A 26,599-nucleotide genomic window follows, 5' to 3' on the forward strand; every position below is an offset into this window, starting at 1 on the left:
ATAATCAACACTGGCAATAATCAATATGTACAATAGCCAACACCGATAATAATCAACACCGCCAATAATCAATACCTACAACAACTAAATACTGACAATGGCCAAAACCGACAAGGGCCAATACTGACAATGGCCAATTCTGACAATGGCCAATACGACAATAATCAATACCAACAATGGCCAATACCGACAATAATCAACACCGACAATAACCAATTCTGACAATGGCCAATTCCGACAATGGCCAATACGACAATAAACAACACCGACAATAATAAATACCAATGGCCAAAACCAACAATAACCAAGACCGACAATGGCCAATACTGAAAATGCCTCAAACCAACAATGGCCAAAACCGACAGTAATCAATACCGACAATAATCAATACCAACAATACCGACAATTGTAAATACCTACAATAATCAATTCCGACAATGGCCAAGACTGAAAATGGCCAAAACCGACAATGGCCAACAATGACAATAATCAACACCAACAATAATCAATGCCTCCAATAATCAAGACCGACTGACCAATACCGACAATAATCAACACAAACAATGATCAAGACTGACAATGGCCAAAACCGACAATAATCAATACCGACAATGGGAAAAACCGACAATGGCCAATACCAACAATGGTTAAAACCGACAATAATCAAGACGGACAATGGCCAATACCGATAATAATCAACACCAACAATAATCTATACCTATATCTATAATAATCAGTACCTACAACAATCAACACAGACAATAAACAATACCCACAATAATCAACACCGACAATGGCCAATACCGACAATAATCAAAACCGACAATAATCAAAACCGACAATAACGAATACCGACAATGGACAAAACCGACAATGGCCAATACGACAATAATCAACACCAAGAAAAATCAATACCGACAATGGCCAATACCGACAATAATCAACACCGACAATGTCCAAAACCGACAGTAATCAATACGGACAATAATCAAAAACAACAAGAATACCGACAATAATCAATACCGACAATGGCCAATACCGACAATAATCAACCCCGACAATAATCTATACCTACAATGGCCAGGACCGATAATGATCAACACCGACAATGGCCAAAACCAACAATAATCAATACCGACAATGGCCAACACTGACAATGGCCAATACCGACAATGGCCAATACGACAATAATCATCACCGACAATAATCTATACCTACAATAATCAATACCGACAACAATCAACACCGACAATGGCCAAAACCGACAATAATCAACACCGACAATAATCAATACAAACAATACCAACAATAATCAATACCGACAATAATCAACACCTACAATAATCAATACCGACAATGGCCAAAACTGACAATGCCCAAATTCGACAAAGGCCAATAACCAAAACTGACAATGGCCAATACGACAATAATCAACACCGGCAATAATCAATACCTACAATAGCCAACACCGATAATAATCAACACCGCCAATAATCAACACTGTCAATAATCAATACCTACAATAACTAAATACTGACAATGGCCAATACCGACAATAATCAACACTGACAATGGCCAAAACCAACAATAATCAACACCAACAATGGTCAATACCGACAATAATCAACACCGACAATGGCCAAAACCGACAATAATCAACACCGACAATAATCAATACCAACAACAATACCAACAATAATCAACACCTACAATAATCAATACCGACAATGGCCAAAATCGACAAAGGCCAATAACCAAAACTGACAATGGCCAATTCTGGCAATGGCCAATACGACAATAATCAACACTGGCAATAATCAATATGTACAATAGCCAACACCGATAATAATCAACACCGCCAATAATCAATACCTACAACAACTAAATACTGACAATGGCCAAAACCGACAAGGGCCAATACTGACAATGGCCAATTCTGACAATGGCCAATACGACAATAATCAATACCAACAATGGCCAATACCGACAATAATCAACACCGACAATAACCAATTCTGACAATGGCCAATTCCGACAATGGCCAATACGACAATAAACAACACCGACAATAATAAATACCAATGGCCAAAACCAACAATAACCAAGACCGACAATGGCCAATACTGAAAATGCCTCAAACCAACAATGGCCAAAACCGACAGTAATCAATACCGACAATAATCAATACCAACAATACCGACAATTGTAAATACCTACAATAATCAATTCCGACAATGGCCAAGACTGAAAATGGCCAAAACCGACAATGGCCAACAATGACAATAATCAACACCAACAATAATCAATGCCTCCAATAATCAAGACCGACTGACCAATACCGACAATAATCAACACAAACAATGATCAAGACTGACAATGGCCAAAACCGACAATAATCAATACCGACAATGGGAAAAACCGACAATGGCCAATACCAACAATGGTTAAAACCGACAATAATCAAGACGGACAATGGCCAATACCGATAATAATCAACACCAACAATAATCTATACCTATATCTATAATAATCAGTACCTACAACAATCAACACAGACAATAAACAATACCCACAATAATCAACACCGACAATGGCCAATACCGACAATAATCAAAACCGACAATAACGAATACCGACAATGGACAAAACCGACAATGGCCAATACGACAATAATCAACACCAAGAAAAATCAATACCGACAATGGCCAATACCGACAATAATCAACACCGACAATGTCCAAAACCGACAGTAATCAATACGGACAATAATCAAAAACAACAAGAATACCGACAATAATCAATACCGACAATGGCCAATACTGACAATAATCAACCCCGACAATAATCTATACCTACAATGGCCAGGACCGATAATGATCAACACCGACAATGGCCAAAACCAACAATAATCAATACCGACAATGGCCAACACTGACAATGGCCAATACCGACAATGGCCAATACGACAATAATCATCACCGACAATAATCTATACCTACAATAATCAATACCGACAACAATCAAAACCGACAATGGCCAAAAACCGACATTAACCAATACCGACAATGGCCAAAAACCGACATTAACCAATACCGACAATGGCCAACAGTGACAATCAAAACCGACAATAATCAACACTAACAATAATCAACACCGAGAATAACTTATACCGACAATGGCCAAAATCGACAATGGCCAATACCGACAATAACCAACACTGACAATGGCCAATTCCGACAATGGCCAATACGACAATAATCAACACCGACAATAATCAAGACGGACAATGGCCAATACCGATAATAATCAACACCAACAATAATCTATACCTACAATCAATACCTACAATAATCAATACCGACAAGGGCCAAAACCGACAATAATCAATACCGACAATGGCCAAAATCAACAATGGCTAAAACCGACAATGGCCAATACGGACAATGGCCAATACGGACAATGGCCAATACCGATAATAATCAACACCGACAATAATCAATACCAACAATACCGACAATAATCAACACCGACAATAATCAATACCTACAAAAATCAATACTGACAATCGCAAAAACCGACAATAATCAATGCTGACAATGGCCAAAACTGACAATAATCAAAATCGACAATGGCCAATACCGACAATATTCAATACCGACAATAACAACAACAATAACGACAATAATCAATACCTTCAATAATCAATGCCGACAATGGCCAATACCGACAATATTCAACACCGACAATAAACAATAACAACAACAACAATCAATACCTTCAATAATCAATACCGCCAATAATCAACACCGACAATAATCAATACCTCCAATAACTAATACCGACAATGGCCAAAACCAACAATGGCCAAAACCGACAATAATCAACACCGACAATGACCAATACCAACAATAATCAACACTGACAATGGCCAAAACCGACACTAATCAACACCGACAATGACCAAAACCGACAATGGCCAATACCGACAATAATCAACACCGACAATAACCAATTCTGACAATGGCCAATACGACAATAAACAACACCGACAATAATAAATACCAATGGCCAAAACCAACAATAACCAAGACCGACAATGGCCAATACTGAAAATGGCTCAAACCAACAATGGCCAAAACCGACAGTAATCAATACCGACAATAATCAATACCAACAACAATACCGACAATAGTAAATACCTACAATAATCAATTCCGACAATGGCCAAGACTGAAAATGGCCAAAACCGACAATGGCCAAAACCGACAATAATCAATACCGACAATGGCCAACAATGACAATAATCAACACCAACAATAATCAATACCTCCAATAATCAAGACCGACTGACCAATATCGACAATAATCAACACAAACAATGATCAATACTGACAATGGCCAAAACCGACAATAATCAATACCGACAATGGGGAAAACCGACAATAATCAATACCGACAATGGCCAATACTGAAAATGGCCTAAACCAACAATGGCTAAAACCGACAATAATCAAGACGGACAATGGCCAATACCGATAATAATCAACACCAACAATAATCTATACCTACAATAATCAATTCCTACAATAATCAGTACCTACAACAATCAACACAGACAATAAACAATACCCACAATAATCAATACCGACAATGGCCTAAACCAACAATGGTTAAAACCGACAATAATCAAGACGGACAATGGCCAATACCGAAAATAATCAACACCAACAATAATCTATACCTACAATAATCAATTCCTACAATAATCAGTACCTACAACAATCAACACAGACAATAAACAATACCCACAATAATCAACCCCGACAATGGCCAATACCGACAATAATCAAAACCGACAATAACGAATACCGACAATGGACAAAATCGACAATGGCCAATACGACAATAATCAACACCAAGAAAAATCAAGACCGACAATGGCCAATACCGACAATAATCAACACCGACAATGTCCAAAACCGACAGTAATCAATACGGATAATAATCAAAAACAACAAGAATACCGACAATAATCAATACCGCCAATGGCCAATAATACCGACAATAATCAACACCGACAATGTCCAAAACCGACAGTAATCAATACGGACAATAATCAAAAACAACAAGAATACCGACAATAATCAATACCGACAATGGCCAATACCGACAATGATCAACACCGACAATGATCAAAACCGACAATGGCCAAAACCAACAATAATCAATACCGACAATGGCCAACACTGACAATGGCCAATACGACAATAATCATCACCGACAATAATCAATACCGACAACAATCAAAACCGACAATGGCCAAAAACCGACATTAACCAATACCGACAATGGCCAAAAACCGACATTAACCAATACCGACAATGGCCAACAGTGACTATAATCAACACCGACAATAATCAACAAAGACAATAATCAATACTTACAATAATCAACACCGAGAAGAACTTATACCGACAATGGCCAAAATCGACAATGGCCAATACCGACAATAACCAACACTGACAATGGCCAATTCCGACAATGGCCAATACCACAATAATCAACACCGACAATAATCAATACCTACAATAATCAATACCGACAAGGGCCAAAACCGACAATAATCAATCCCGACAATGGCCAAAATCAACAATGGCTAAAACCGACAATGGCCAATACGGACAATGGCCAATACCGATAATAATCAACACCGACAATAATCAATACCGACAATAATCAATACCTACAAAAATCAATACTGACAATCGCAAAAACCGACAATAATCAATGCCGACAATGGCCAAAACTGACAATAATCAAAATCGACAATGGCCAATACCGACAATAACAACAACAATAACGACAATAATCTATACCGCCAATAATCAATGCCGACAATGGCAAATACCGACAACATTCAACACCGACAATAAACAATAACAACAACAATCAATACCTTCAATAATCAATACCGCCAATAATCAACACCGACAATAATCAATACCTCCAATAACTAATACCGACAATGGCCAAAACCAACAATGGCCAAAACCGACAATGGCCAAAACCGACAATAATCAACACCGACAATGGCCAATACCGACAGTAATCAATACCGACAATGGCCAAAACCGACAATAATCAACACCGACAATGGCCAATACCGACAGTAATCAATACCGACAATGGCCAAAACCGACAACAATCAACACCGACAATGGCCAAAACCGACAATAATCAACACCGACAATAATCCCGACAAGAATCAACACCAACAATAATCAATACCGACAATAATCAACACCTACAATAATCAATACCGACAATAATCAACACCTACAATAATCAATACCGACAATGGCCAAAACTGACAATGCCCAAAATCAACAAAGGCCAATAACCAAAACTGACAATGGCCAATTCCGACAATGGCCAATAATCAACACCGGCAATAATCAATACCTACAATAGGCAACACCGATAATAATCAACACCGCCAATAATCAACACTGTCAATAATCAATACCTACAATAACTAAATACTGACAATGGCCAATACCGACAATAATCAACACTGACAATGGCCAAAACCGACAATGACCAATACACCGACAATAATAACGACAACCGACAATAATGACAACCGACAATAATGGCCAATACTGAAAATACCGACAATAACCAATACTGACAATGGCCAATTCCGACAATGGCCAATACGACAATAATCAATACCAACAATGGCCAATACCGACAATAATCAACACCGACAATTATCAATACCGACAATAACCAATTCTGACAATGGCCAATTCCGACAATGGCCAATACGACAATAAACAACACCGACAATAATAAATACCAATGGCCAAAACCAACAATAACCAAGACCGACAATGGCCAATACTGAAAATGGCTCAAACCAACAATGGCCAAAACCGACAGTAATCAATACCGACAATAATCAATACCAACAACAATACCGACAATAGTAAATACCTACAATAATCAATTACGACAATGGCCAAGACTGAAAATGGCCAAAACCGACAATGGCCAAAACCGACAATAATCAATACCGACAATGGCCAACAATGACAATAATCAACACCAACAATAATCAATACCTCCAATAATCAAGACCGACTGATCAATACTGACAATGGCCAAAACCGACAATAATCAATACCGACAATGGGGAAAACCGACAATAATCAATACCGACAATGGCCAATACTGAAAATGGCCTAAACCAACAATGGCTAAAACCGACAATAATCAAGACGGACAATGGCCAAAACCGACAATAATCAATACCGATAATGGCCAAAACCGACAATAATCAATACCGATAATGGCCAAAACCGACAATAATCAATACCGACAATGGCCAATACCAATAATAATCAACACCGACAATAATCAATACCAACAATAATCAATACCGACAATAGCCAAAACCGACAACAATCAATACCGAGAATGGCCAAGACGGAAAATGGCCAAAACTGACAATCAACACCGACAATAAACAATACCAACAACAATACCGACAATAATCAATACCGACAATGTCTAATACTGAAAATGGCCAAAACCGACAATAATCAATACCGACAATGGCCAATACCAATAATAATCAACACCGACAATAATCAATACCAACAATAATCAATAGCGACAATAGCCAAAACCGACAACAATCAATACCGAGAATGGCCAATACGGAAAATGGCCAAAACTGACAATAATCAACACCGACAATAAACAATACCGACAATAATCAACACCGACAATGACTAATACCGACAGTGGCCAAAACTGACAATGGCCAATACCGACAATAACCAATACTGACAATGGCCAATTCCAACAATGGCCAATACGACAATAATCAACACCGACAATGGCCAAAACCAACAATAATCAATACCGACAATGGCCACACTGAAAATGGCCAAAACCAACAATGGCCAAAACCGACAGTAATCAATACTGACAATAATCAATACCAACAACAATACTGACAATAATCAATACCTATAATAATCAACACCGATAATAATCGAGACCTACAATAATCAATACTGACAATAATCAAAACCGACAATGGCCAACACTGACAATAATCAAGACCAACAACAATAATCAATACCGACAATGGCCAACACCGACAATAATCAATACCACCAATAATCAACACCGCCAATAATCAATACGGACAATGGCCAAAATCGGCAATAAGCAATACCGACAATGGCCAATTCTGACAATAATCAAACGACAATAATCAATACCTACAATAATCAATACCGACAATGGCCAAAATGGACAATAATCAATCCCGACAATGGCCAATACCGATAATAATCAACAACGACAATAATCAATACCGCCAATAATCAACACCGACAATAATCAATACCTTCAATAACTAATACCGACAATGGCCAATACCGACAATAATCAACACTGACGATTATCAATACCGACATTGGCCAATACTGAAAATGGCCAAAACCGAGAATAATCAACACCGACAATAAATCAATACCGACAACTATCAACACCAACAATAATCAATACCGACAATGATCAACACCAACAATAATCAATACCGACAATGGCCAATACCGATAATAATCAACAATGACAATAATCAATACCTTCAATAATCAATACCGACAATGGCCAAAACCAACAATAATCAATACTGACAATGGCCACTCTGAAAATGGCCAAAACCAACAATGGCCAAAACCGACAGTAATCAATACTGACAATAATCAATACCAACAACAATACTGACAATAATCAATACCTACAACAATCGAGACCTACAATAATCAATACTGACAATAATCAAAACCGACAATGGCCAACACTGACAATAATCAAGACCAACAACAATAATCAATACCTACAATAATCAATACCGACAATGGCCAACACCGACAATAATCAACACCGACAATGGCCAATACGGAAAATGGCCAAAACTGACAATAATCAATTCCGACAATGGCCAATAATCAACACCAACAACAATACCGACAATAAACAACACCTACAATAAATCAATACCGCCAATAATCAACACCGACAATAACTAATAGCGACAATGGCCAATACCGACAATAACCAATTCTGGCAATGGCCAATACGACAATAATCAATACCGACAATGGCCAAAACCGACAATATTCAATACCGACAATGGCCAATACTGAAAATGGCCAAAACCAACAATGCCCAAAACCGACAGTAATCAATACCACCAATAATCAACACCGCCAATAATCAATACGGACAATGGCCAAAATCGACAATAAGCAATACCGACAATGGCCAATATGACAATAATCATCAAACGACAATAATCAATACCTACAATAATCAATACCGACAATGATCAACACCAACAATAATCAATACCGACAATGGCCAATACCGATAATAATCAACAATGACAATAATCAATACCGCCAATAATCAATACCTTCAATAACTAATACCGACAATGGCCAATAACGACAAGAATCAACACTGACGATTATCAATACCGACATTGGCCAATACTGAAAATGGCCAAAACCGACAATAATCAACACCGACAATAATCAATACCAACAACAATACCGACAATAATCAATACCAACAATGATCAACACCGACAATAATCAACACTGACAATGATCAATACCGACAATGTCCAATACTGACAATGGCCAAAACCGACAATGGCCAAAACCGACAATGGCCAAAACCGACAATGGCCAAAACCGACAATGGCCAAAACCGACAATAATCAATCCCGACAATAGCCAAAACCGACAATAATCAATACCGACAATGGCCAACACTGAAAATGGCCAAAACCAACAATGGCCAAAACCGACAGTAATCAACACCAACAACAATAGCGGCAATAACCAATACCTACAATAATCAAGACCGACAATGGCCAAACTCAACAATGGCCAATACCGACAATAAGCAATACTGACAATGGCCAATTCTGACAATGGCCAATACGACAATAATCAACACCGACGATAATCAATACCTACAATAATCAATACCGACAATGGCCAAAACGGACAATAATCAATACCAACAATGGCCACTACCGATAATCAACAACGACAATAATCAATACCGCCAATAATCAACACCGACAATAATCAATACCTTCAATAACTAAAACCGACAATGGCCAATTCTGACAATGGCCAATACGACAATAATCAACACCGACAAAAATCAATACCTCCAATATTAATACCGACAATAATCAACACCGACGATTATCAATACCGACATTGGCCAAAACTGAAAATGGCCAAAACCGACAATAATCAATACCGACAATGTCCAATACTGAAAATGGCCAAAACCGACAATGGCCAAAACCGACAATAATCAATACCGACAATGGCCAATACCGATAATAATCAACACCGACAATAATCAATACCAACAATCCCGACAATAATCAACACCGACAATAGCCAAAACCGACAATGGCCAACACTGAAAATGGCCAAAACCAACAATGGCCAAAACCGACAGTAATCAATACCAACAACAATACCGACAATAACCAATACCTACAATAATCAAGATCGACAATGGCCAAATCAGGCAATAATCAATACCGATAATAATCAATACCAACAATGGCCAAAACCGACAATAATCAATACCACAATACCTATAATAAATACCAACAATACCTACAATAATCAACAACAACAATGGCCAAAACCGACAATAATCAATACCGACAATGGCCAATACCGATAATCATCAACACCGACAATAATCACTTCCGACAATGGCCAAAACCGACAATAATCAATACCGACAATGGCCAATTCTGGAAATGGCCAAAACTGACAATAATCAATACCGACAATGGCCAAAACTGACAATAATCAATACCGACAATGGCCAATACCGACAATAATCGACACCGACAATAATCAATACCAAAAACAATACCGACAATAATCAACACCGACAATAATCAATACCTACAATAATCAATACCGACAATGGCCAGTAATCAACACCGACAATAATCAATACCTTCAATAACTAATACCGACAATGGCCAATACCGACAATAATCAACACTGACGATTATCAATACCGACATTGGCCAATACTGAAAATGGCCAAAACCGACAATAATCAACACCGACAATAATCAACACCGACAATAATCAATACCAACAACAATACCGACAATAATCAATACCAACAATGATCAACACCGACAATAATCAACACTGACAATGATCAATACCGACAATGTCCAATACTGAAAATGGCCTAAACCGACAATAGCCAAAACCGACAATGGCCAAAACCGACAATGGCCAAAACCGACAATAATCAATACCAATAATAATCAACACCGGCAATAATCAATACCAACAATCCCGACAATAATCAACACCGACAATAGCCAAAACCGACAATAATCAATACCGACAATGGCCAACACTGAAAATGGCCAAAACCGACAGTAATCAACACCAACAACAATACCGGCAATAACCAACACCTACAATAATCAAGACCGACAATGGCCAAACTCAACAATGGCCAATACCGACAATAAGCAATACTGACAATGGCCAATTCTGACAAGGCCAATACGACAATAATCAACAATACCGGCAATAACCAATACCTACAATAATCAAGACCGACAATGGCCAAACTCAACAATGGCCAATACTGACAATAAGCAATACTGACAATGGCCAATTCTGACAATGGCCAATACGACAATAATCAACACCGACGATAATCAATACCTACAATAATCAATACCGACAATGGCCAAAACGGACAATAATCAATACCAACAATGGCCAATACCGATAATTATCAACAACAATAATCAATACCGCCAATAATCAACACCGACAATAATCAATACCTTCAATAACTAAAACCGACAATGGCCAATTCTGACAATGGCCAATACCGACAATAATCAACACCGACGATTATCAATACCGACATTGGCCAAAACTGAAAATGGCCAAAACCGACAATAATCAACACCGACAATAATCAATACCGACAATAATCAATACTGAAAATGGCCAAAACCGACAATGGCCAAAACCAACAATAATCAATACCGATAATAATCAACACCGACAATAATCAATACCAACAATCCTGACAATAATCAACACCGACAATAGCCAAAACCGACAATAATCAATACCGACAATGGCCAACACTGAAAATGGCCAAAACCAACAATGGCCAAAACCGACAGTAATCAATACCAACAACAATACCGACAATAACCAATACCTACAATAATCAAGATCGACAATGGCCAAATCAGGCAATAATCAATACCGATAATAATCAACACTGGCAATAATCAATACCAACAATGGCCAAAACTGACAATAATCAATACCACAATACCTATAATAAATACCAACAATAATCAACAACAACAATGGCCAAAACCGACAATAATCAATACCGACAATGGCCAATACCGATAATAATCACTTCCGACAATGGCCAAAACTGACAATAATCAATACCGACAATGGCCAATCCTGGAAATGGCCAAAACTGACAATAATCAATACCGACAATGGCCAAAACTGACAATAATCAATACCGACAATGGCCAATACCGACAATAATCGACACCGACAATAATCAATACCAAAAACAATACCGACAATAATCAACACCGACAATAATCAATACCGACAATAATCAATACCGACAATGGCCAGTAATCAACACCGACAATAATCAATACCGACAATGGCCAATACTGGAAATGGCCAAAACTGCCAATAATCAATACCGACAATGGCCAAAACTGACAATAATCAATACCGACAATGCCCAACACCGACAATAATCAATACCAAAAACAATACCGACAATAATCAACACCGACAATAATCAATACCTACAATGGCCAATAATCAACACCGATAATAATCAATATTACAATAATCAATACCTGCAATAACCAATACCGACAATTGCCAATACCGGCAATGACTAAAACCGACAATGGCCAAAATCGACAATGGCCAATACCGACAATAACCAATCCCTACAATGGCCAATACCAACAATAACCAATACCGACAATGGCCAAAACCGACAATAACCAATCCCGACAATGGCCCCAATCAGAAATCAATAAAAGTTGGACATGAAAACCAGAAAACTTATCATCCACAAAAACCAATGCATCCCAAGAAGGTACAATTCTTGTAGAAAGTCTACACCCCCTGATAAAAATTTTCACCCTTGTTGCATCATGGCCTGGAATTAAATTGCATTACATCAGACTTTTTCCACTTATATTTACACATTGTAACCCACAACTTCAAAGTGAAAAACGAATTTTACAAACTTTCAGAAATTTAATTGAAAATACAAAACTAGAATATCTTGGTTGGATGAGTGTCCACCCACCTGAGTTAATATTTGGTGGAAACACCTTTGACAGCAATTACAGCTGTGAGTCTGTTGGAATAGGTCTCCACTAACTTTACACATCTTGATTTGGCAATATTTGCCCATTCTTCTGTCCAAAACTATTCAAGCTCAGTCAAGTTGCGTGGGGAGTGTTAATGGACAGCAATCTTCGTCATGTCAGATTTTCAATTGTATTTTTGTCGGGGCTCTGACTAGGCCACTCAAGGACATTTATCTTTTTGTTCCTTAGCCACTCCAGTGTAGCTTTGGCTGTGTGCTTCAGGTCGTTATCATGTTGAAAGGTGAACTTCTGTCCCAATTTTAGCTTTCTTGCAGAGGGTAGCAGGTTTTCCTTTTGGATTTTTCTGCATTTCGCTCCATCCATTTTCCCTTCCATCTTGACAAGTGTCCCATTTCCTGCAGATGAGAAACATCCCAGTAACTGGATGCTGCCACCACCATGCTTCACAGTAGGGATGGTGTTCTTTGGGTGAAGTGCTGTGTTGGGTTTGCATCAAATGTAACGTTTTGCATTTAGGCTAAAAAGTTCCATCTTGGTTTCATCAGACCAGAAAACGTTTTTCCACATGGCTTCAGAATCTCCAGAGTGGATTTTTGCATCCCTTAAACGGTACTCAAGGTGGGCTTTTTTTGAGTCATGACTTCCTTCATGCCACCCTACCATACCGGCCAGATTTGTGGAGTGCTTGGGATATTGTTGTCACATGCACACAGTGACCAGTCTTTGCCATAAAGGTCTGTAGCTCTTTCAAAGTTGACATTGGCCTCTTTGTGGCCTCTCTGATCAGTCTCCTCCCTGCTTGGTCAACAAGTTTGGAGAGACGGCCAGATCTATGCAGGGTCTTGGTGGTACCATATGCCTTCTATTTCTTAAATGATCGTCTTGACTTTGCTCTAAGGAATATTCAAGGCATTTGAAATATTTTTTTATATCCATCCCCTGATCTGTGCCTTTACACAACTTTATCCTAGAGGTCATTTGAAAGCTCCTTGGTGCTCATGGTTGAGTCTTTGCTGTGACATGCATTACTCAGCAGAGGAAACCTACAGGAATAGTTGATTTTACTCTAAAATAATCAGAATCACTACAATTTAACACAGGTGGAGGCCAATTAACTAGGTGTGTGATTTTGAAGGTGATTGGTTATACCTGAGCTAATTTACAATTGCTATTATAAAGGAGGAGGGGGGAGGGTGGACACTGAAACAGCAAGATATTCTCGTTTTGTATTTTTAATTAATTTTCTGAAATTTGTAGAATTTGTTTTTCACTTGGAAGTTGTGGGTTACGATGTGTAAATAAAGGTGGAAAAAGTCTGATTTAATGCAATTTCATCCCAGGCTATAAGGCAACGAAAGATGAAAAATTTGGAAGGGGTGTGGACTTTCTCTGGGCACGATATCTGCCAAGATGAGAGGGAGGGAGCGGCTTGATGGAACTCAACCAGGTGCACAGAGCGACGAGTGTTGGACTAACTGAGTATGTGAAATACTCAAAACACTATCGCATTCAATTTGTAAACAAACATGAACATAACAAACCTGAAAAAAGTATCCCTAACTCACCTTGCAAGGAATTTCCAAAAACAGGTGTGAATAGAAGATGCCACATATGAAAATGAAACAGCAACAAATGCAGTGCCAACAATTGCAAAAAAGACAAAATAAATATTTTAAAAGAAATATCAACAAATATACACCAACAACTGGGAGAATGACAAAAGAGCAAGAAAATACAAAAAAAATAATTGGACCGAGTTGGGATCGACAAAGAACGCTCAATTAAATGGCTAAGAAGAGGTCAGCTCAACTGGGACAGAAAACAAAGAATAATAAATGCCCAAGATCAAGAACACAAAACCAATGGATTTGAAAAGATGACAGGACTGAGCCAGACTGACAAGTGTAGGTTCTGCAAAACAAACAGAAAGTACTGTTCACCTGCTTTCGGGATGCAAAACACTATCAGAACAACTTCACACATCACGACACAACAAAGTATGCAAAGTGATTTATTGGCATTTCTGCAAAAATTTAAACATCTCAGTTCCAGAAAACTCAAGGAAACACGAACCAAAGGCAATCATTGAGAATAAGGACGTCAGTCACATACGACCTGATGATCCCACATCGAGCGTGAACATAGAAAACAAAGCCTTACGACCGGACATCGTTCTCAGGAACAAAGAGGAAAAGACAGCATTGCTGATTGAGATATCATTATCTAGCGATTTTGGCTTAAATAATGCAGAAATCAAGAAAATGACCAAATGCCAGGACCTCAAAGATGATATCAAGAGATCTTGGAAGCTAAAGAGCATCAAAATTGCACCAGCTGTGATAATTGGAGCAAAAGGAACAGCAAAGAAGAATCTCATTGAGATTTTGAAAACCATCCCCAGGAATATTACCACAAATAAATTACAATTGGAAGTAGTCCGGGGTTCGGTGACAATCCTGAAAAAGCCCTCAGAACAAAACTCTGAGAACAACAAAGTTGAACAGCTTGGTCCATGAACTGTGATCTCTTACTGAAAAGATAGTTTGAGTCCTGGGGGGGACTCCGTTCCACCTCCTGAAACCTTCAAATTGAGATAACACACCACACACCACACACACACACGATGTACCATACTCAGTGTATTTGTTCTACCGTGGCAGTTTTCAGCCAATCATGTTGGCTGGTTTGCCATCCCTCTCCCAGCAGTCGTTCAGGCAGGAATTTGTAACTTGTTTAGGTTGCCAGCGATAGCTTGCCTACTCTTTCCAAAGGACACCATGGGATCTTAAACATCCAGCAACTAATGCTGGCAGACAGGACATCGTTGAACGTCCATCCAAGGGACGCCACGCACATTGTTGAATCGCCCTGCCTGTGAAGCACCAGGATGACAGTTTATATCTGGGTCGGGATTCGAACCCAGGCTAGACAGCTAAGAAGCAAGTTTGTGTACATCTAAGCCATCCTGTCAGCCCTTGTTATGGACAATGCATGTGAAGATTTTATGCAAGAAAATTTCTGGAAGTGCTGGCATTATTAATAAATTAAAGATTTTTCCCGCCAAAAACATTCTTTCATTTTTACCTCCACCACCAAAGGTGGTTGGGTGCATCACTAGAGCAAGCAGATTCGATTTTGATTCAAGTCTGGATGCAGATCCAGTGGATACAAAATGTAAACTGTTCAACCTGGCGGTGGGACACGCTCTACCGAGTGCTGCTCCAGTATTCTCCTCTGATCTTGTCTCAAATTGATTATTGTTTACTTCTTGGGGGCAATTCCTTAAAGTTGCACACAGATAAGATTTTGATTGAATAAGAGAGTTTTGACATTTATTTGTAATAGAGGTTAATGATCTCATGCAAACTATTTATTTCTTGAAAATAAAAATTTAAACATGAATTAATTATACTTATTTCATTTGGAAACCCTTTTGTTGCAACAACAAAGAAAATAATTACCAACTAACTTTTTGCAATTATTCACTAAAAGTCATGAAGTCCATGGTTATTCTGCAAGACAAACCAATGCTTTCCACCTTCCACAAGGAAGAACAAATTCTGCAAAAAAACATATGAATAAACTATAATTTTTAATGGATCACAATTTTTGGAATTCATTAGATTTGAATCGAAAGTCAACTCCTGGCTCCATTTAAACCCAAGTTTGTTGTTGAATCTGGACAGTGGAATGATAAATATTTTATTCCACTTATGAGTGTTTGAAGGAGGTTAAAAGATAATGATGTAATTTCTGTCGGTATTTGCTGCCCCTTTAACTTTACTCTTACTCTCACATTCCAATTCTCTCTTTACAAAGAAGTGTATGTAACCCCCTTTCAACATTTTCACCTTTCGTTGCCTTTTCGCCTGGAATTAAATTGCCATAAATCAGACTTTTCCCACCTTTATTTACACATCGTAACCCACAACTTCCAAGTGAAAAACAAATTCTACAAATATCAGAAAATTAATAAAAAAATACAAAACTATAATATCTTGGTTGGATAAGTGCCCAACCCCCTTATAATAGCAATTGTAAATTAGCTCAGGTGTAACCAATCACCTTCAAAATCATACACTAAGTTAATTGGCCTCCACCTGTGTTAAATTGTTGTGATTCCAATTATTTCAGAATAAGATCAGCTGTTCCTTTAGGTTTCCTCTGCTGGGTCGGGCATTTCACATCAAAGACTTAACCATGAGCACCAAAGAGCTTTCAAAAAACCTCCGGGATAAAGTTTTGGAAAGGTACAGATCAGGGGATGGGTATAAAAATATTTGAGAGAGCTTGAATATCCCTTGGAGCACAGTCAAGACAATCAATAAGAAATGGAAAGCATATGGTACCACCAAGACTTTGCCAAGATCTGGCCATCCCTCCAAACTGGATGACCAAGCAAGGAGGAGACTGATCAGAGAGGCCACCAAGAGGCCAATGACAACTTTGAAAGAGCTACAGGTCTTTATAGCAAAGACTGGTCACTGTGTGCATGTGACAACAATATCCCAAGCACTCCACAAGTCTGGCCTGTACGGTACAGGGTGGCAAGAAGGAAGCCATTACTCAAAAATGTCCACCTTGAGTCCCATTTTATGCTTGCAAAAAAACCACTCCAGAGATTCTGAAGCCATGTGGCAAAAAGTTTTGTGGTCTGACAAAACCAAGATGGAACTTTTTGGCCAAAATGCAAAATTTTGTGCAAACCCAACACAGCACTTCACCCAAAGAACATCATCCCTACTATGAAGCATGTTGGTGGCAGCATCCAGTTACTGGAATGTTTCTCATCAGCAGGGACTGGCGCACAAGTCAGGATAGAAGGAAAAATGGATGGAGCAAAATATAGAAAAATCCAAGAGGAAAATTTGCTGGCCTCTGCAAGAAAGCTGAAATTGGGACGGAAGTTCACCTTTCAGTATGACGATGATATAATACACACACAAGCACACGCGCACACGCACACAATTGACGAGGCAATAGGGCACAGATAGAGTCCCGTCACAGCACTTGCTGCACATCCTATGAGTAACGAGTGTCATCTGCCACATGAACACATTGTCTTTGCCCTGCTAATCACCACTTCAGAAGTTTGCAGTCAGTAATAATAAATTTAATGAAAGCAGTACACTGACCGATAACATGACGCTGACGTGATGCCAACACATCACCTCCAAACTAGGATGGTGTCCGTGTGACACTCAAGCCTTTGCATACAGATTAAATCCCCTATGGTCGCAGGTAAATGAAAGCATAGTTGTCGATCCAGATTTTGCTTCAGCGACAAACAATTCAGCACTATGTTGTCGTGATAAGCTTAAACATGAGTGAAATCTGGATCGACAACCCTGCTTTCATATATTTATCTTCAAGTACCTGTTAATACCATGTCCGACTACCCGTTACGCCTGAAATGGAAGATTAAGAAGGAACCCGAAGTAAAGAGCAAAGATGGCGTCATCAGGAGGAACTTGGATAGGATTTGGGTTTTAGTCGTAACTCCACAACCCTCAAACCCATTCAGGCACAGCCAAGTGAGCCTTACAGAAAAAAATGTCTGCAATAATTCACTTCTCCTGACAGATAATGTCAGAAAGGAATGGAGAGTAAAAGATGAAAGAGAAGAAGAAGCAAGAATTAGAATGAAGAGATTTGTGCACAAGTAAATAAATGAATGAATGATTGTGAAGGAAACAAAGAACAAAGATGTCGGGCACAGGATTCCTCAGAGCCGGGACCTTTCATCCTGAGGGATGGTCCAAACGGTCTTTCATGGCACTGCATTCAGTATTACTCGACTTTACCATTCCCGAAGGTCGCACAAATGATCAAAAATCGACGGCAAACGCACAAGGAAAGCAGATGGCCGGAACATGTTTTGTTTGCTTTTCAAATTAACCCTTCAAAAAGTAAGTACAGGGAAGAGGGTCAACAGGACGCTACAATAAACGGAACAAACCAAGCGAGTCAAAAGACACAAAGAGGAGAATGTCAATACGCAAACTTGTATAGAAGGAGGAGAAACAAAACCTTAATCCTAACCATCTGGGCACCACAGATCACACTTGTGCAACAACACAATAATGCAGTCCGCTTTAGAAACCAGGAGCGAGATGCCAGCCAGTGACAATGGTGTCCAAAGACGAAGTCAAACAGTCATGAGCAGGGCCAGTATAATGAGTAGGCCTTCAACCAGGCCACGTGGTCATCGTTGTCCTTTTCTCCAATGAGGCCTTGTGGTCAGCACTTTTTCCTCCTCAAAGTGCTTCTTTGCAATCCGAGCACGTGGAGTTCTGCTGTCTGAGGTCTTTTCCTCCTCTCCTCTCGAAAGGCAGGGTGATACAAGCTTGGGTCTATCCCAAAGCTTCCACAAGACTACACGAATGTCTCCCTCACAAACTCCTTCGTGGACCACTTTCTCGACCTTCTTGCACTCGAGCCTTTCCTGGTTCTCTCTTGGTGGACTCTGTTCTCTCCTTCCTCCTGGGCAGAGTCTTCCTCTGGTGTGCCGCCACGGGGGCGACGACAATAAAAATAAAAGTACATTGCCACTTTCGGCTCCACAACACACTCGCCAGAGATCATAATCATACGTGCGCCTCGACGATGGGAAGTCCTCACCGATCCCCGCCTACAAACGAGAAGTATTTACGCATACATAATAAATCTGTCTACCCTATCTATAAATTACATATGCTGCCTCCTCAGCATCACACATAACAAATGACTTACTCTGACAGGTCCCTGTTATATGGCACTCTCACCTACACGAAACACACAGACTATACTACACTTACTAGTCTCGCTATGGATCCCCCCCCCCCCACATAACAATATGTGTGTATAGTTATAAAGTACAACATAACATTATATTTGCAAACTCCCCCTCTCCTCACTCCCCTCTCACTCCACACACCCCCTCCTCACAGAGCGTATAGCGAAGTGTGGTGAGGCGTCGCTCTCCCTCACCCCTCCTCCTTACTCTCAACTCCCCCCCCCTTAGTATTCCCGTCAGCGAAGTAACGGGTGGTATTTGCTCGTATATAATACACACAAGCAAAAGTAATCGTCCCCAATGATTGGAAAATTTAAGTTAATCTATCAATGTAAATTATTTAAAGAGCTTTAAAAAGCTGGTGTTGCACTCTTGGTTTCACTCAGTGCCAAAGCTCTGAGCAACTTATACCACCCACCACAAAATGGTGGTGCAATATCAGGTGACAGAGGTTGGATTTGTATTTAGCGAGGGTAAAATACAGCCATTTTAAATTGTGTTAATTTGGTGTCGAATATCCTGCTTGTGAAATAAAATTTGGCATCAACATTATTCACGTCTGTTCTCCCATCATTTCAAAAGTGAATGTTGAGCTTTGCCTGTGCGTGCAGCATTTCAAATGCAGCATGGGAAGCACCTGCCATAAAACAGGAGACAGACAAACGCACGGACAGGCACCCAGATTCATGTGTATATATATATATATATATATATATATATATATATATATATATATATATATATATATGTATATATATATATATATATATATATGTATATATATATATATATATATATGTATATATATGTATATATATATATATGTATATATATATATATATCACAGTTCATATTTTTAGAGATGGACCATATACCATGTTTATGCACAAATTATGCCGTGCCAAAGGTTCTTTGCACGATGTATGCAAATCATTGTCACATGGTAGTACGACATGCTCAGTTAAAACCCAGCAGCATTACAGTGGCATTCTGTTTGCGTTTGGCAACTCCAACACAGTCCTGTTTCTGGCATTCCAGTTTTATTACTCTTCCACTGCAGCCAAGAAAGAAGTGCAACGTGGCTGCATGCAAATGTCACTTTGGGCCCATCATAAAACCTTCATTCACATCTCTGTGTTCCAACATTCGAGGTCAGATGCTCCGTGACTTAAAAAATAAAACAAACTAAACATACCCATATTATATAATTGTGGGAAAAAAACAAGACATGAAGGAACACAAGAAAAGCACTTTGTGAGGTGGGAGGGGAGCCCCCACAGGTTTAGACACAAAGGATTCTGCCTTCCGTGAAGGCTTCTGATAAATCTGGTTCCTCTTGCCGACTTGAGCATCACTCAGGAAATTTTTGCCTCTTGCGTGTGCTCGATCAAATGCATCATCAAGAACTGAAGGGGTGTGGCCTGCTTCGCTTAATTGGCACCATTTGGTGTGGAATATGCATCCACCACCATCATTTCAAGAGAATTAAAGTCACCCACAAAGAAATGTGGACAGGAATCACTTGCAGGGCAGACCAAGAAGGAAAGACAGATTACACCTTCCCTGAAAGTCTCAAGTGAGCCAGCTCGGTTTGACCTGACAACTCGAGATGTGCATTCTGTATTTATCGTCAAGTCATACAACAATCAAATGTGAATTGGTAAGAATTGGAAGCAAACTGAGCCCCCGCGACGTGTACATGAAGATGGATGTAGATTACGTACGGTTCAATCCGATACTGAACCATCAAGTGTAAAATAAGTGTACACCAACCTCCAAGACACAGATATTCACACCGTCAAGAAAAGAAAAAAAAAAGAACCAACAATAACCAACTCTTCCGTGTGTATCAAACTTTATTTTCAACAATTCGCACAAACATTTAAAAAATATGCAAACAGTATAAACACTTCCTTGGTCCAGCACTGTGCTTCATAGTGAGTTGGAAGAGTAGAGAAACAGTCTTGTTTGAGTAAGAAGAAAAGCTAAGCTTTACATGCAAGGGATGAGGTTTCATCAGAAGAAAAACTCAAACATTGCGAGTGAGGTTGAGACTGATGGGTTGTAAAGTGAAGGCTCAGCGTTGATGTGATCGGCCAGCGGCGACGGGCGGCTGCAGACATGCTTGCTGGTGTGACGAGGTTTCGGTGTAAGCTTCTCCCCTCAGGTGCGCAACCAGGTTCCCTGCTCTACCTGCTTCGATCACCAACTGACCTTCAAACAGACCCGTTCTGTCGGGGCAGAACTGCACGGGCAGGTTTACATAATGCTGTGGCCTGATAGTGGAACACAACAAACGAGACCATAACGTGTAAGAATTCGTTTTCAAAAAGCCAAAAATACATCTTGAGTGCTCTTTCTTTGAAAGCAAATGTTAATTTAGTTACATTCTCTATTGTTAGAATGCGAGGACTAGCATGAGTGGGTGTGAAAGTGTAATTGGCAGCACAAGGCGGGGGAATTGGGGCAGGCTTTTCAAAGCAACATTGAAAATTCGACATTATATCCGTAAAATGTATAAAACGTGCCTTTCATCAAACACAATGTGCACTCGACAGAACATTTAACACTGCCAATCCTCAGTGGGGTCTATAAATTGCAGTAGACCTGTGAAGGTACAGTCTCTATCAAAGTAGATCTGCATGCGGACTCACACACTCATTGACACAGACCGATTGCAAGAAGCTCTGCTGTCCCCTTTGGGAGCAGGCGAGGCTCATGGAGAAGTCTGGCAATTCGATGAAGACATTTGTCCGATTTGCAGGATGGATGAAACAAGACACGCTTGTATAATTTGACAAAGTGCAGTCTGACGAGCAACATGACAAAATGGAAGATCAAGCAAAAAAAAATTCACGAGTCACGGTAGTATTTTGTTTACAATAAGGTGAACAAATTGTGGAGAATATTATTTGCACGTTGTTGGGGCAGTGGACGAGGGAGAAAACTTCACATGGCTGCGTGCCCACATACAGAGGTAATGAAACCGGTTATTTCACAAACCTAAATACGTACCACACTTTTCTTAAAAGTGTCACAATTTCCTCGTCATTGAAAGCAAAGCCACCCATAAGCTGAGGCCAGGGCAATGCGGAGGTAATCATTTATTGCCTCATCCCATTTCAGGTGGTGTGCTGACTTCCATTAATAAATCGTCTACTGTCAGAGCAAGCACGTCCACGGTCCGCCACCACCCCCACCGGTTGGAGAAATCTTGGCAATGGCATCGAAGGCTGTTCGGCAACTTTCCCGGCAACACTGGGACAGCATGGTGGGTGTAAATAATACGCCACAAGGATCTTGGCCATCCTGCATTATTTTAACACTGCCCAAGAGATTGGTGGGCATTCAACTCCAGACCACAACACGCACGCACAAAGCTGAAGTTTTGCATGGCGAAGGACATCAAAGCCAATACACGGGGGGGGGGGGGGGGATGAAAATAAAAATCACAGAACCGTTGGAAACATCCGGAAATGAAATTATAAATAAATGAGAATAGAAAATGCAGGAAAGCTATCCGAGAATGGGGAAGCACGGTAACTTTGCATGCTAATGGACATCGAAGCCGATACACCAGTGGGGGGGGGGGGGATCACAGAACTGAAGGAAAGCATCCATAAATGATGATATAAATAAATGAAAAATCAAATGCAGGTGAGCGACCCGAGAATGAGGAAAACACGGTTCATATGCTAACCTTAACACAAAATATAAACATATCCTGCTTGTCTAATATATAGAGCTCTTTCTAACCACTGACTGACTGACCGACTCTGACTGATATTAAAGATCGGTACCTTCCAGATGACAAGGAAAGCTGAAATTTTGTGTGCCGACGGACATCTTCTTCTTCTTCTTGAGTATGGCAGCTTGGCTGCCGGGTCGTGATCATTTTGTTGGGGGATGACGACGGCGCTGATTCTGTGCCCCATACCAGTACACTGGTACTCATTTTGTCGACCTCGGAAGGATAACAGGCTGAAGCAACCCTACCTGGTGTTAATTCAGCAGCCAACAGGGCTCAAAATCAGGACCCTAAGATTCCAAGCCAGCCGCCCTAACCACAAAGCCAACACTAGGTCGATGGACATCAAAACCAATACACTTGAAGAAAAAGTGTATTGGCTCGTTTCGCTTGTCACAGCGTACCACCGTCTACCCGCTGTATCCACCTTCCCAAACCCAGACACACACGGAGTGGGCGGGCCAAACTAGCGTCTGGCTGAAACAACGCCCAGAAAGGCAGACCACATGAAGGGCCGGTCCAATCGGGATGCTCGGATCGGACAATGACGTCGGTTTCACCATGGCTCCTCCCCAAGCTCCGTGATCTATAAAGTACAGAGCAATCCTCAGAGTGGGGCGAAGTTGGGGTGGATGGAAAGGAAGAAGTCGGTCGAAGTTGTTGGATGCGAAGGTTGTTGTTGTTCATCTTTCGGCTGCTCCCGTTAGGGGTCGCCACAGCGGATCATCCGTTATGATCTGCATGCTGATTTTGGCATAGGTTTTACGCCGGATGCCCTTCCTGACGCAACCCTGGTCGCCTCTTATGACACAGGGATAAGGATTGGGTTTCGCTATGATTCCAGGCTGCCCTACACCCTCTCATAGCGCGGCCCAGTGCAGAGCTCCCGTCCTCAAGCGATCCTCCAACCCAAGCCTCCGAGTAGCCGTATTACAGGCGCACGCCACAACACCCGGTTGTTGGATGCGAAGGTATTGAGTTGAATTGGAAGGTTGTCGTTGGATGGGAAGGTTGTTGTTGTTGTTGTTGTGGGAGGCCGTTGGAAGGAGAAGTGCAAAAGGGAATTGAAGGAGTTGTTGCGAAGGCGTTCCGGCTGCTTGGCTCTGATTACGTTTCACCTCGATGGCCAGCCTACTGGTCCTCACCGACACAATCTCGACCAAACCTCTTGTTTGGTCCTGCTCCTGCTCAGCTCTCGCCATTTTGGACTCCGCTCTCCTCCACTCAAGCTCCTACTGCAGACACGATTACCACACGTGTGATTGTGGACCGAACTGCACAACTTTTGTCGGGTGCCGCACCACGGAGCATCCACCCCCCCCCCCCTCCCGAAACACTCAGGTAACAAAAACTGTGACCTCAACTCCCTCCCTTCCTGGCTACAAAAGTCCTTTGCCTTTCATTGGGTTTATTTTGTCTGAGTGTGTGTCTGAGTGTGTTGGCACCTGTCCGTTAGATAAGCCTGTATAAGATCTTCATTGTTGTGATTGTTATTGCTTTTATTAATCTCGCGTCAAGTCTGCACTGTGTCTGCTTTTGTAAGTTGCTTGTATAATTGTCACACCCCACACCTCTCTCATCTTTCCCTGCATTACATCCCCAATAAATCTTTTGTTATGCCACATGCTTTTTTTCCTCGCTTATTTTAAAATATACCATCAGAGATGGGGAATCCCCGCTATTGAATGAAAAAGGTCATACATATTCCAGATAATGAGGGAGGTGAATTGGAAACAAGACACCATTTGGTCATCATCGCGAAAAAGTTCCCCAGGGGTGAGCAACATAGCAACCAAAAATAATTGAAATCAGATAAGCAGTTTTCCATTTATTACAAAAAACATCGGCCATCTTGGATCCGGCCATGACCAAAATCAATAGGGTTCTTCCTTTTCAGGTGGTACATGTGTGACCCAAATTTCAAATTGATATATATATATATATATATATATATATATATATATATATATATATATATATATATTTTTTTTTTGTATACCTTGGTCGAGGCTCGTATGAGAGCTAACACACAACTCACAGCAAGGAGGCATGAGACAAGAGGGGCGGGAGTGGAAGGGACAAATCATTGGGGAACAGACACAGGTGAACTGTGGAAGGGAGAGGGATGGGGATGGGACGGGGAACATGGCGAGGAGAAGATGGACATTACAGGGACTTTCAGGAAGGAAAGCAGGAGAATTGAAGGAAGTGGGCTTGGGTGGATTATCGGGGGTAGAAAAGATCGAGGATTTGGATGGGGGAAGATAAGAGGTGGTGGTGAACAGCTGTTTTGAAAGCCTGGAGGGAAGAATGGGAAAGAATAGAGTGAGGAAGTTTATTCCAAAGGCGGGAAAAAAGAGGAACGAAAGAGTGAAGATGAGCAGTGATTCGTGATTTTGGTAGTTTTACCAGAAGGGGGTTGTTGGCGGACCTTGAGCGCCCTGTGGAAATGTGGTTGGGACAAATCGCAGAGAGAGCAGGGGGGGCAAGGCTGGAGAGGAGTCGGTAGAAGACAGAAAGACCACCGACCAACCTGCGGTGATTGAGTGAGAGGCCCAAAGAC

The 26,599-nt window shown here is 40.4% G+C and overlaps 1 protein-coding gene across 12 annotated transcripts in view; it reads right to left on the reverse strand.

The window, feature by feature from the left end:
* Positions 1-26,599, reverse strand: part of PMEPA1 (prostate transmembrane protein, androgen induced 1) — a 282,083-nt gene that overhangs the window by 109,519 nt on the left and 145,965 nt on the right. Inside the window, exon 48 of one of the 12 annotated variants that reach the window (XM_085889553.1) lies at positions 22,127-22,564. The exons of the other annotated variants lie outside the window; for them this stretch is intronic. Within the exon in view, the coding sequence (XP_085745679.1) occupies positions 22,366-22,564 (199 nt within the window). The 3' untranslated portion in view covers positions 22,127-22,365. Of the gene's footprint in view, positions 1-22,126; positions 22,565-26,599 lie in introns of those variants that run through there. 12 annotated transcript variants of the gene reach the window in all.

This window comes from Eptatretus burgeri, chromosome 7 (assembly GCF_056783735.1).
Source record: "Eptatretus burgeri isolate ZD-2024b chromosome 7, Ebu_testis_v1, whole genome shotgun sequence".
NCBI lineage: Eukaryota > Metazoa > Chordata > Myxini > Myxiniformes > Myxinidae > Eptatretus > Eptatretus burgeri.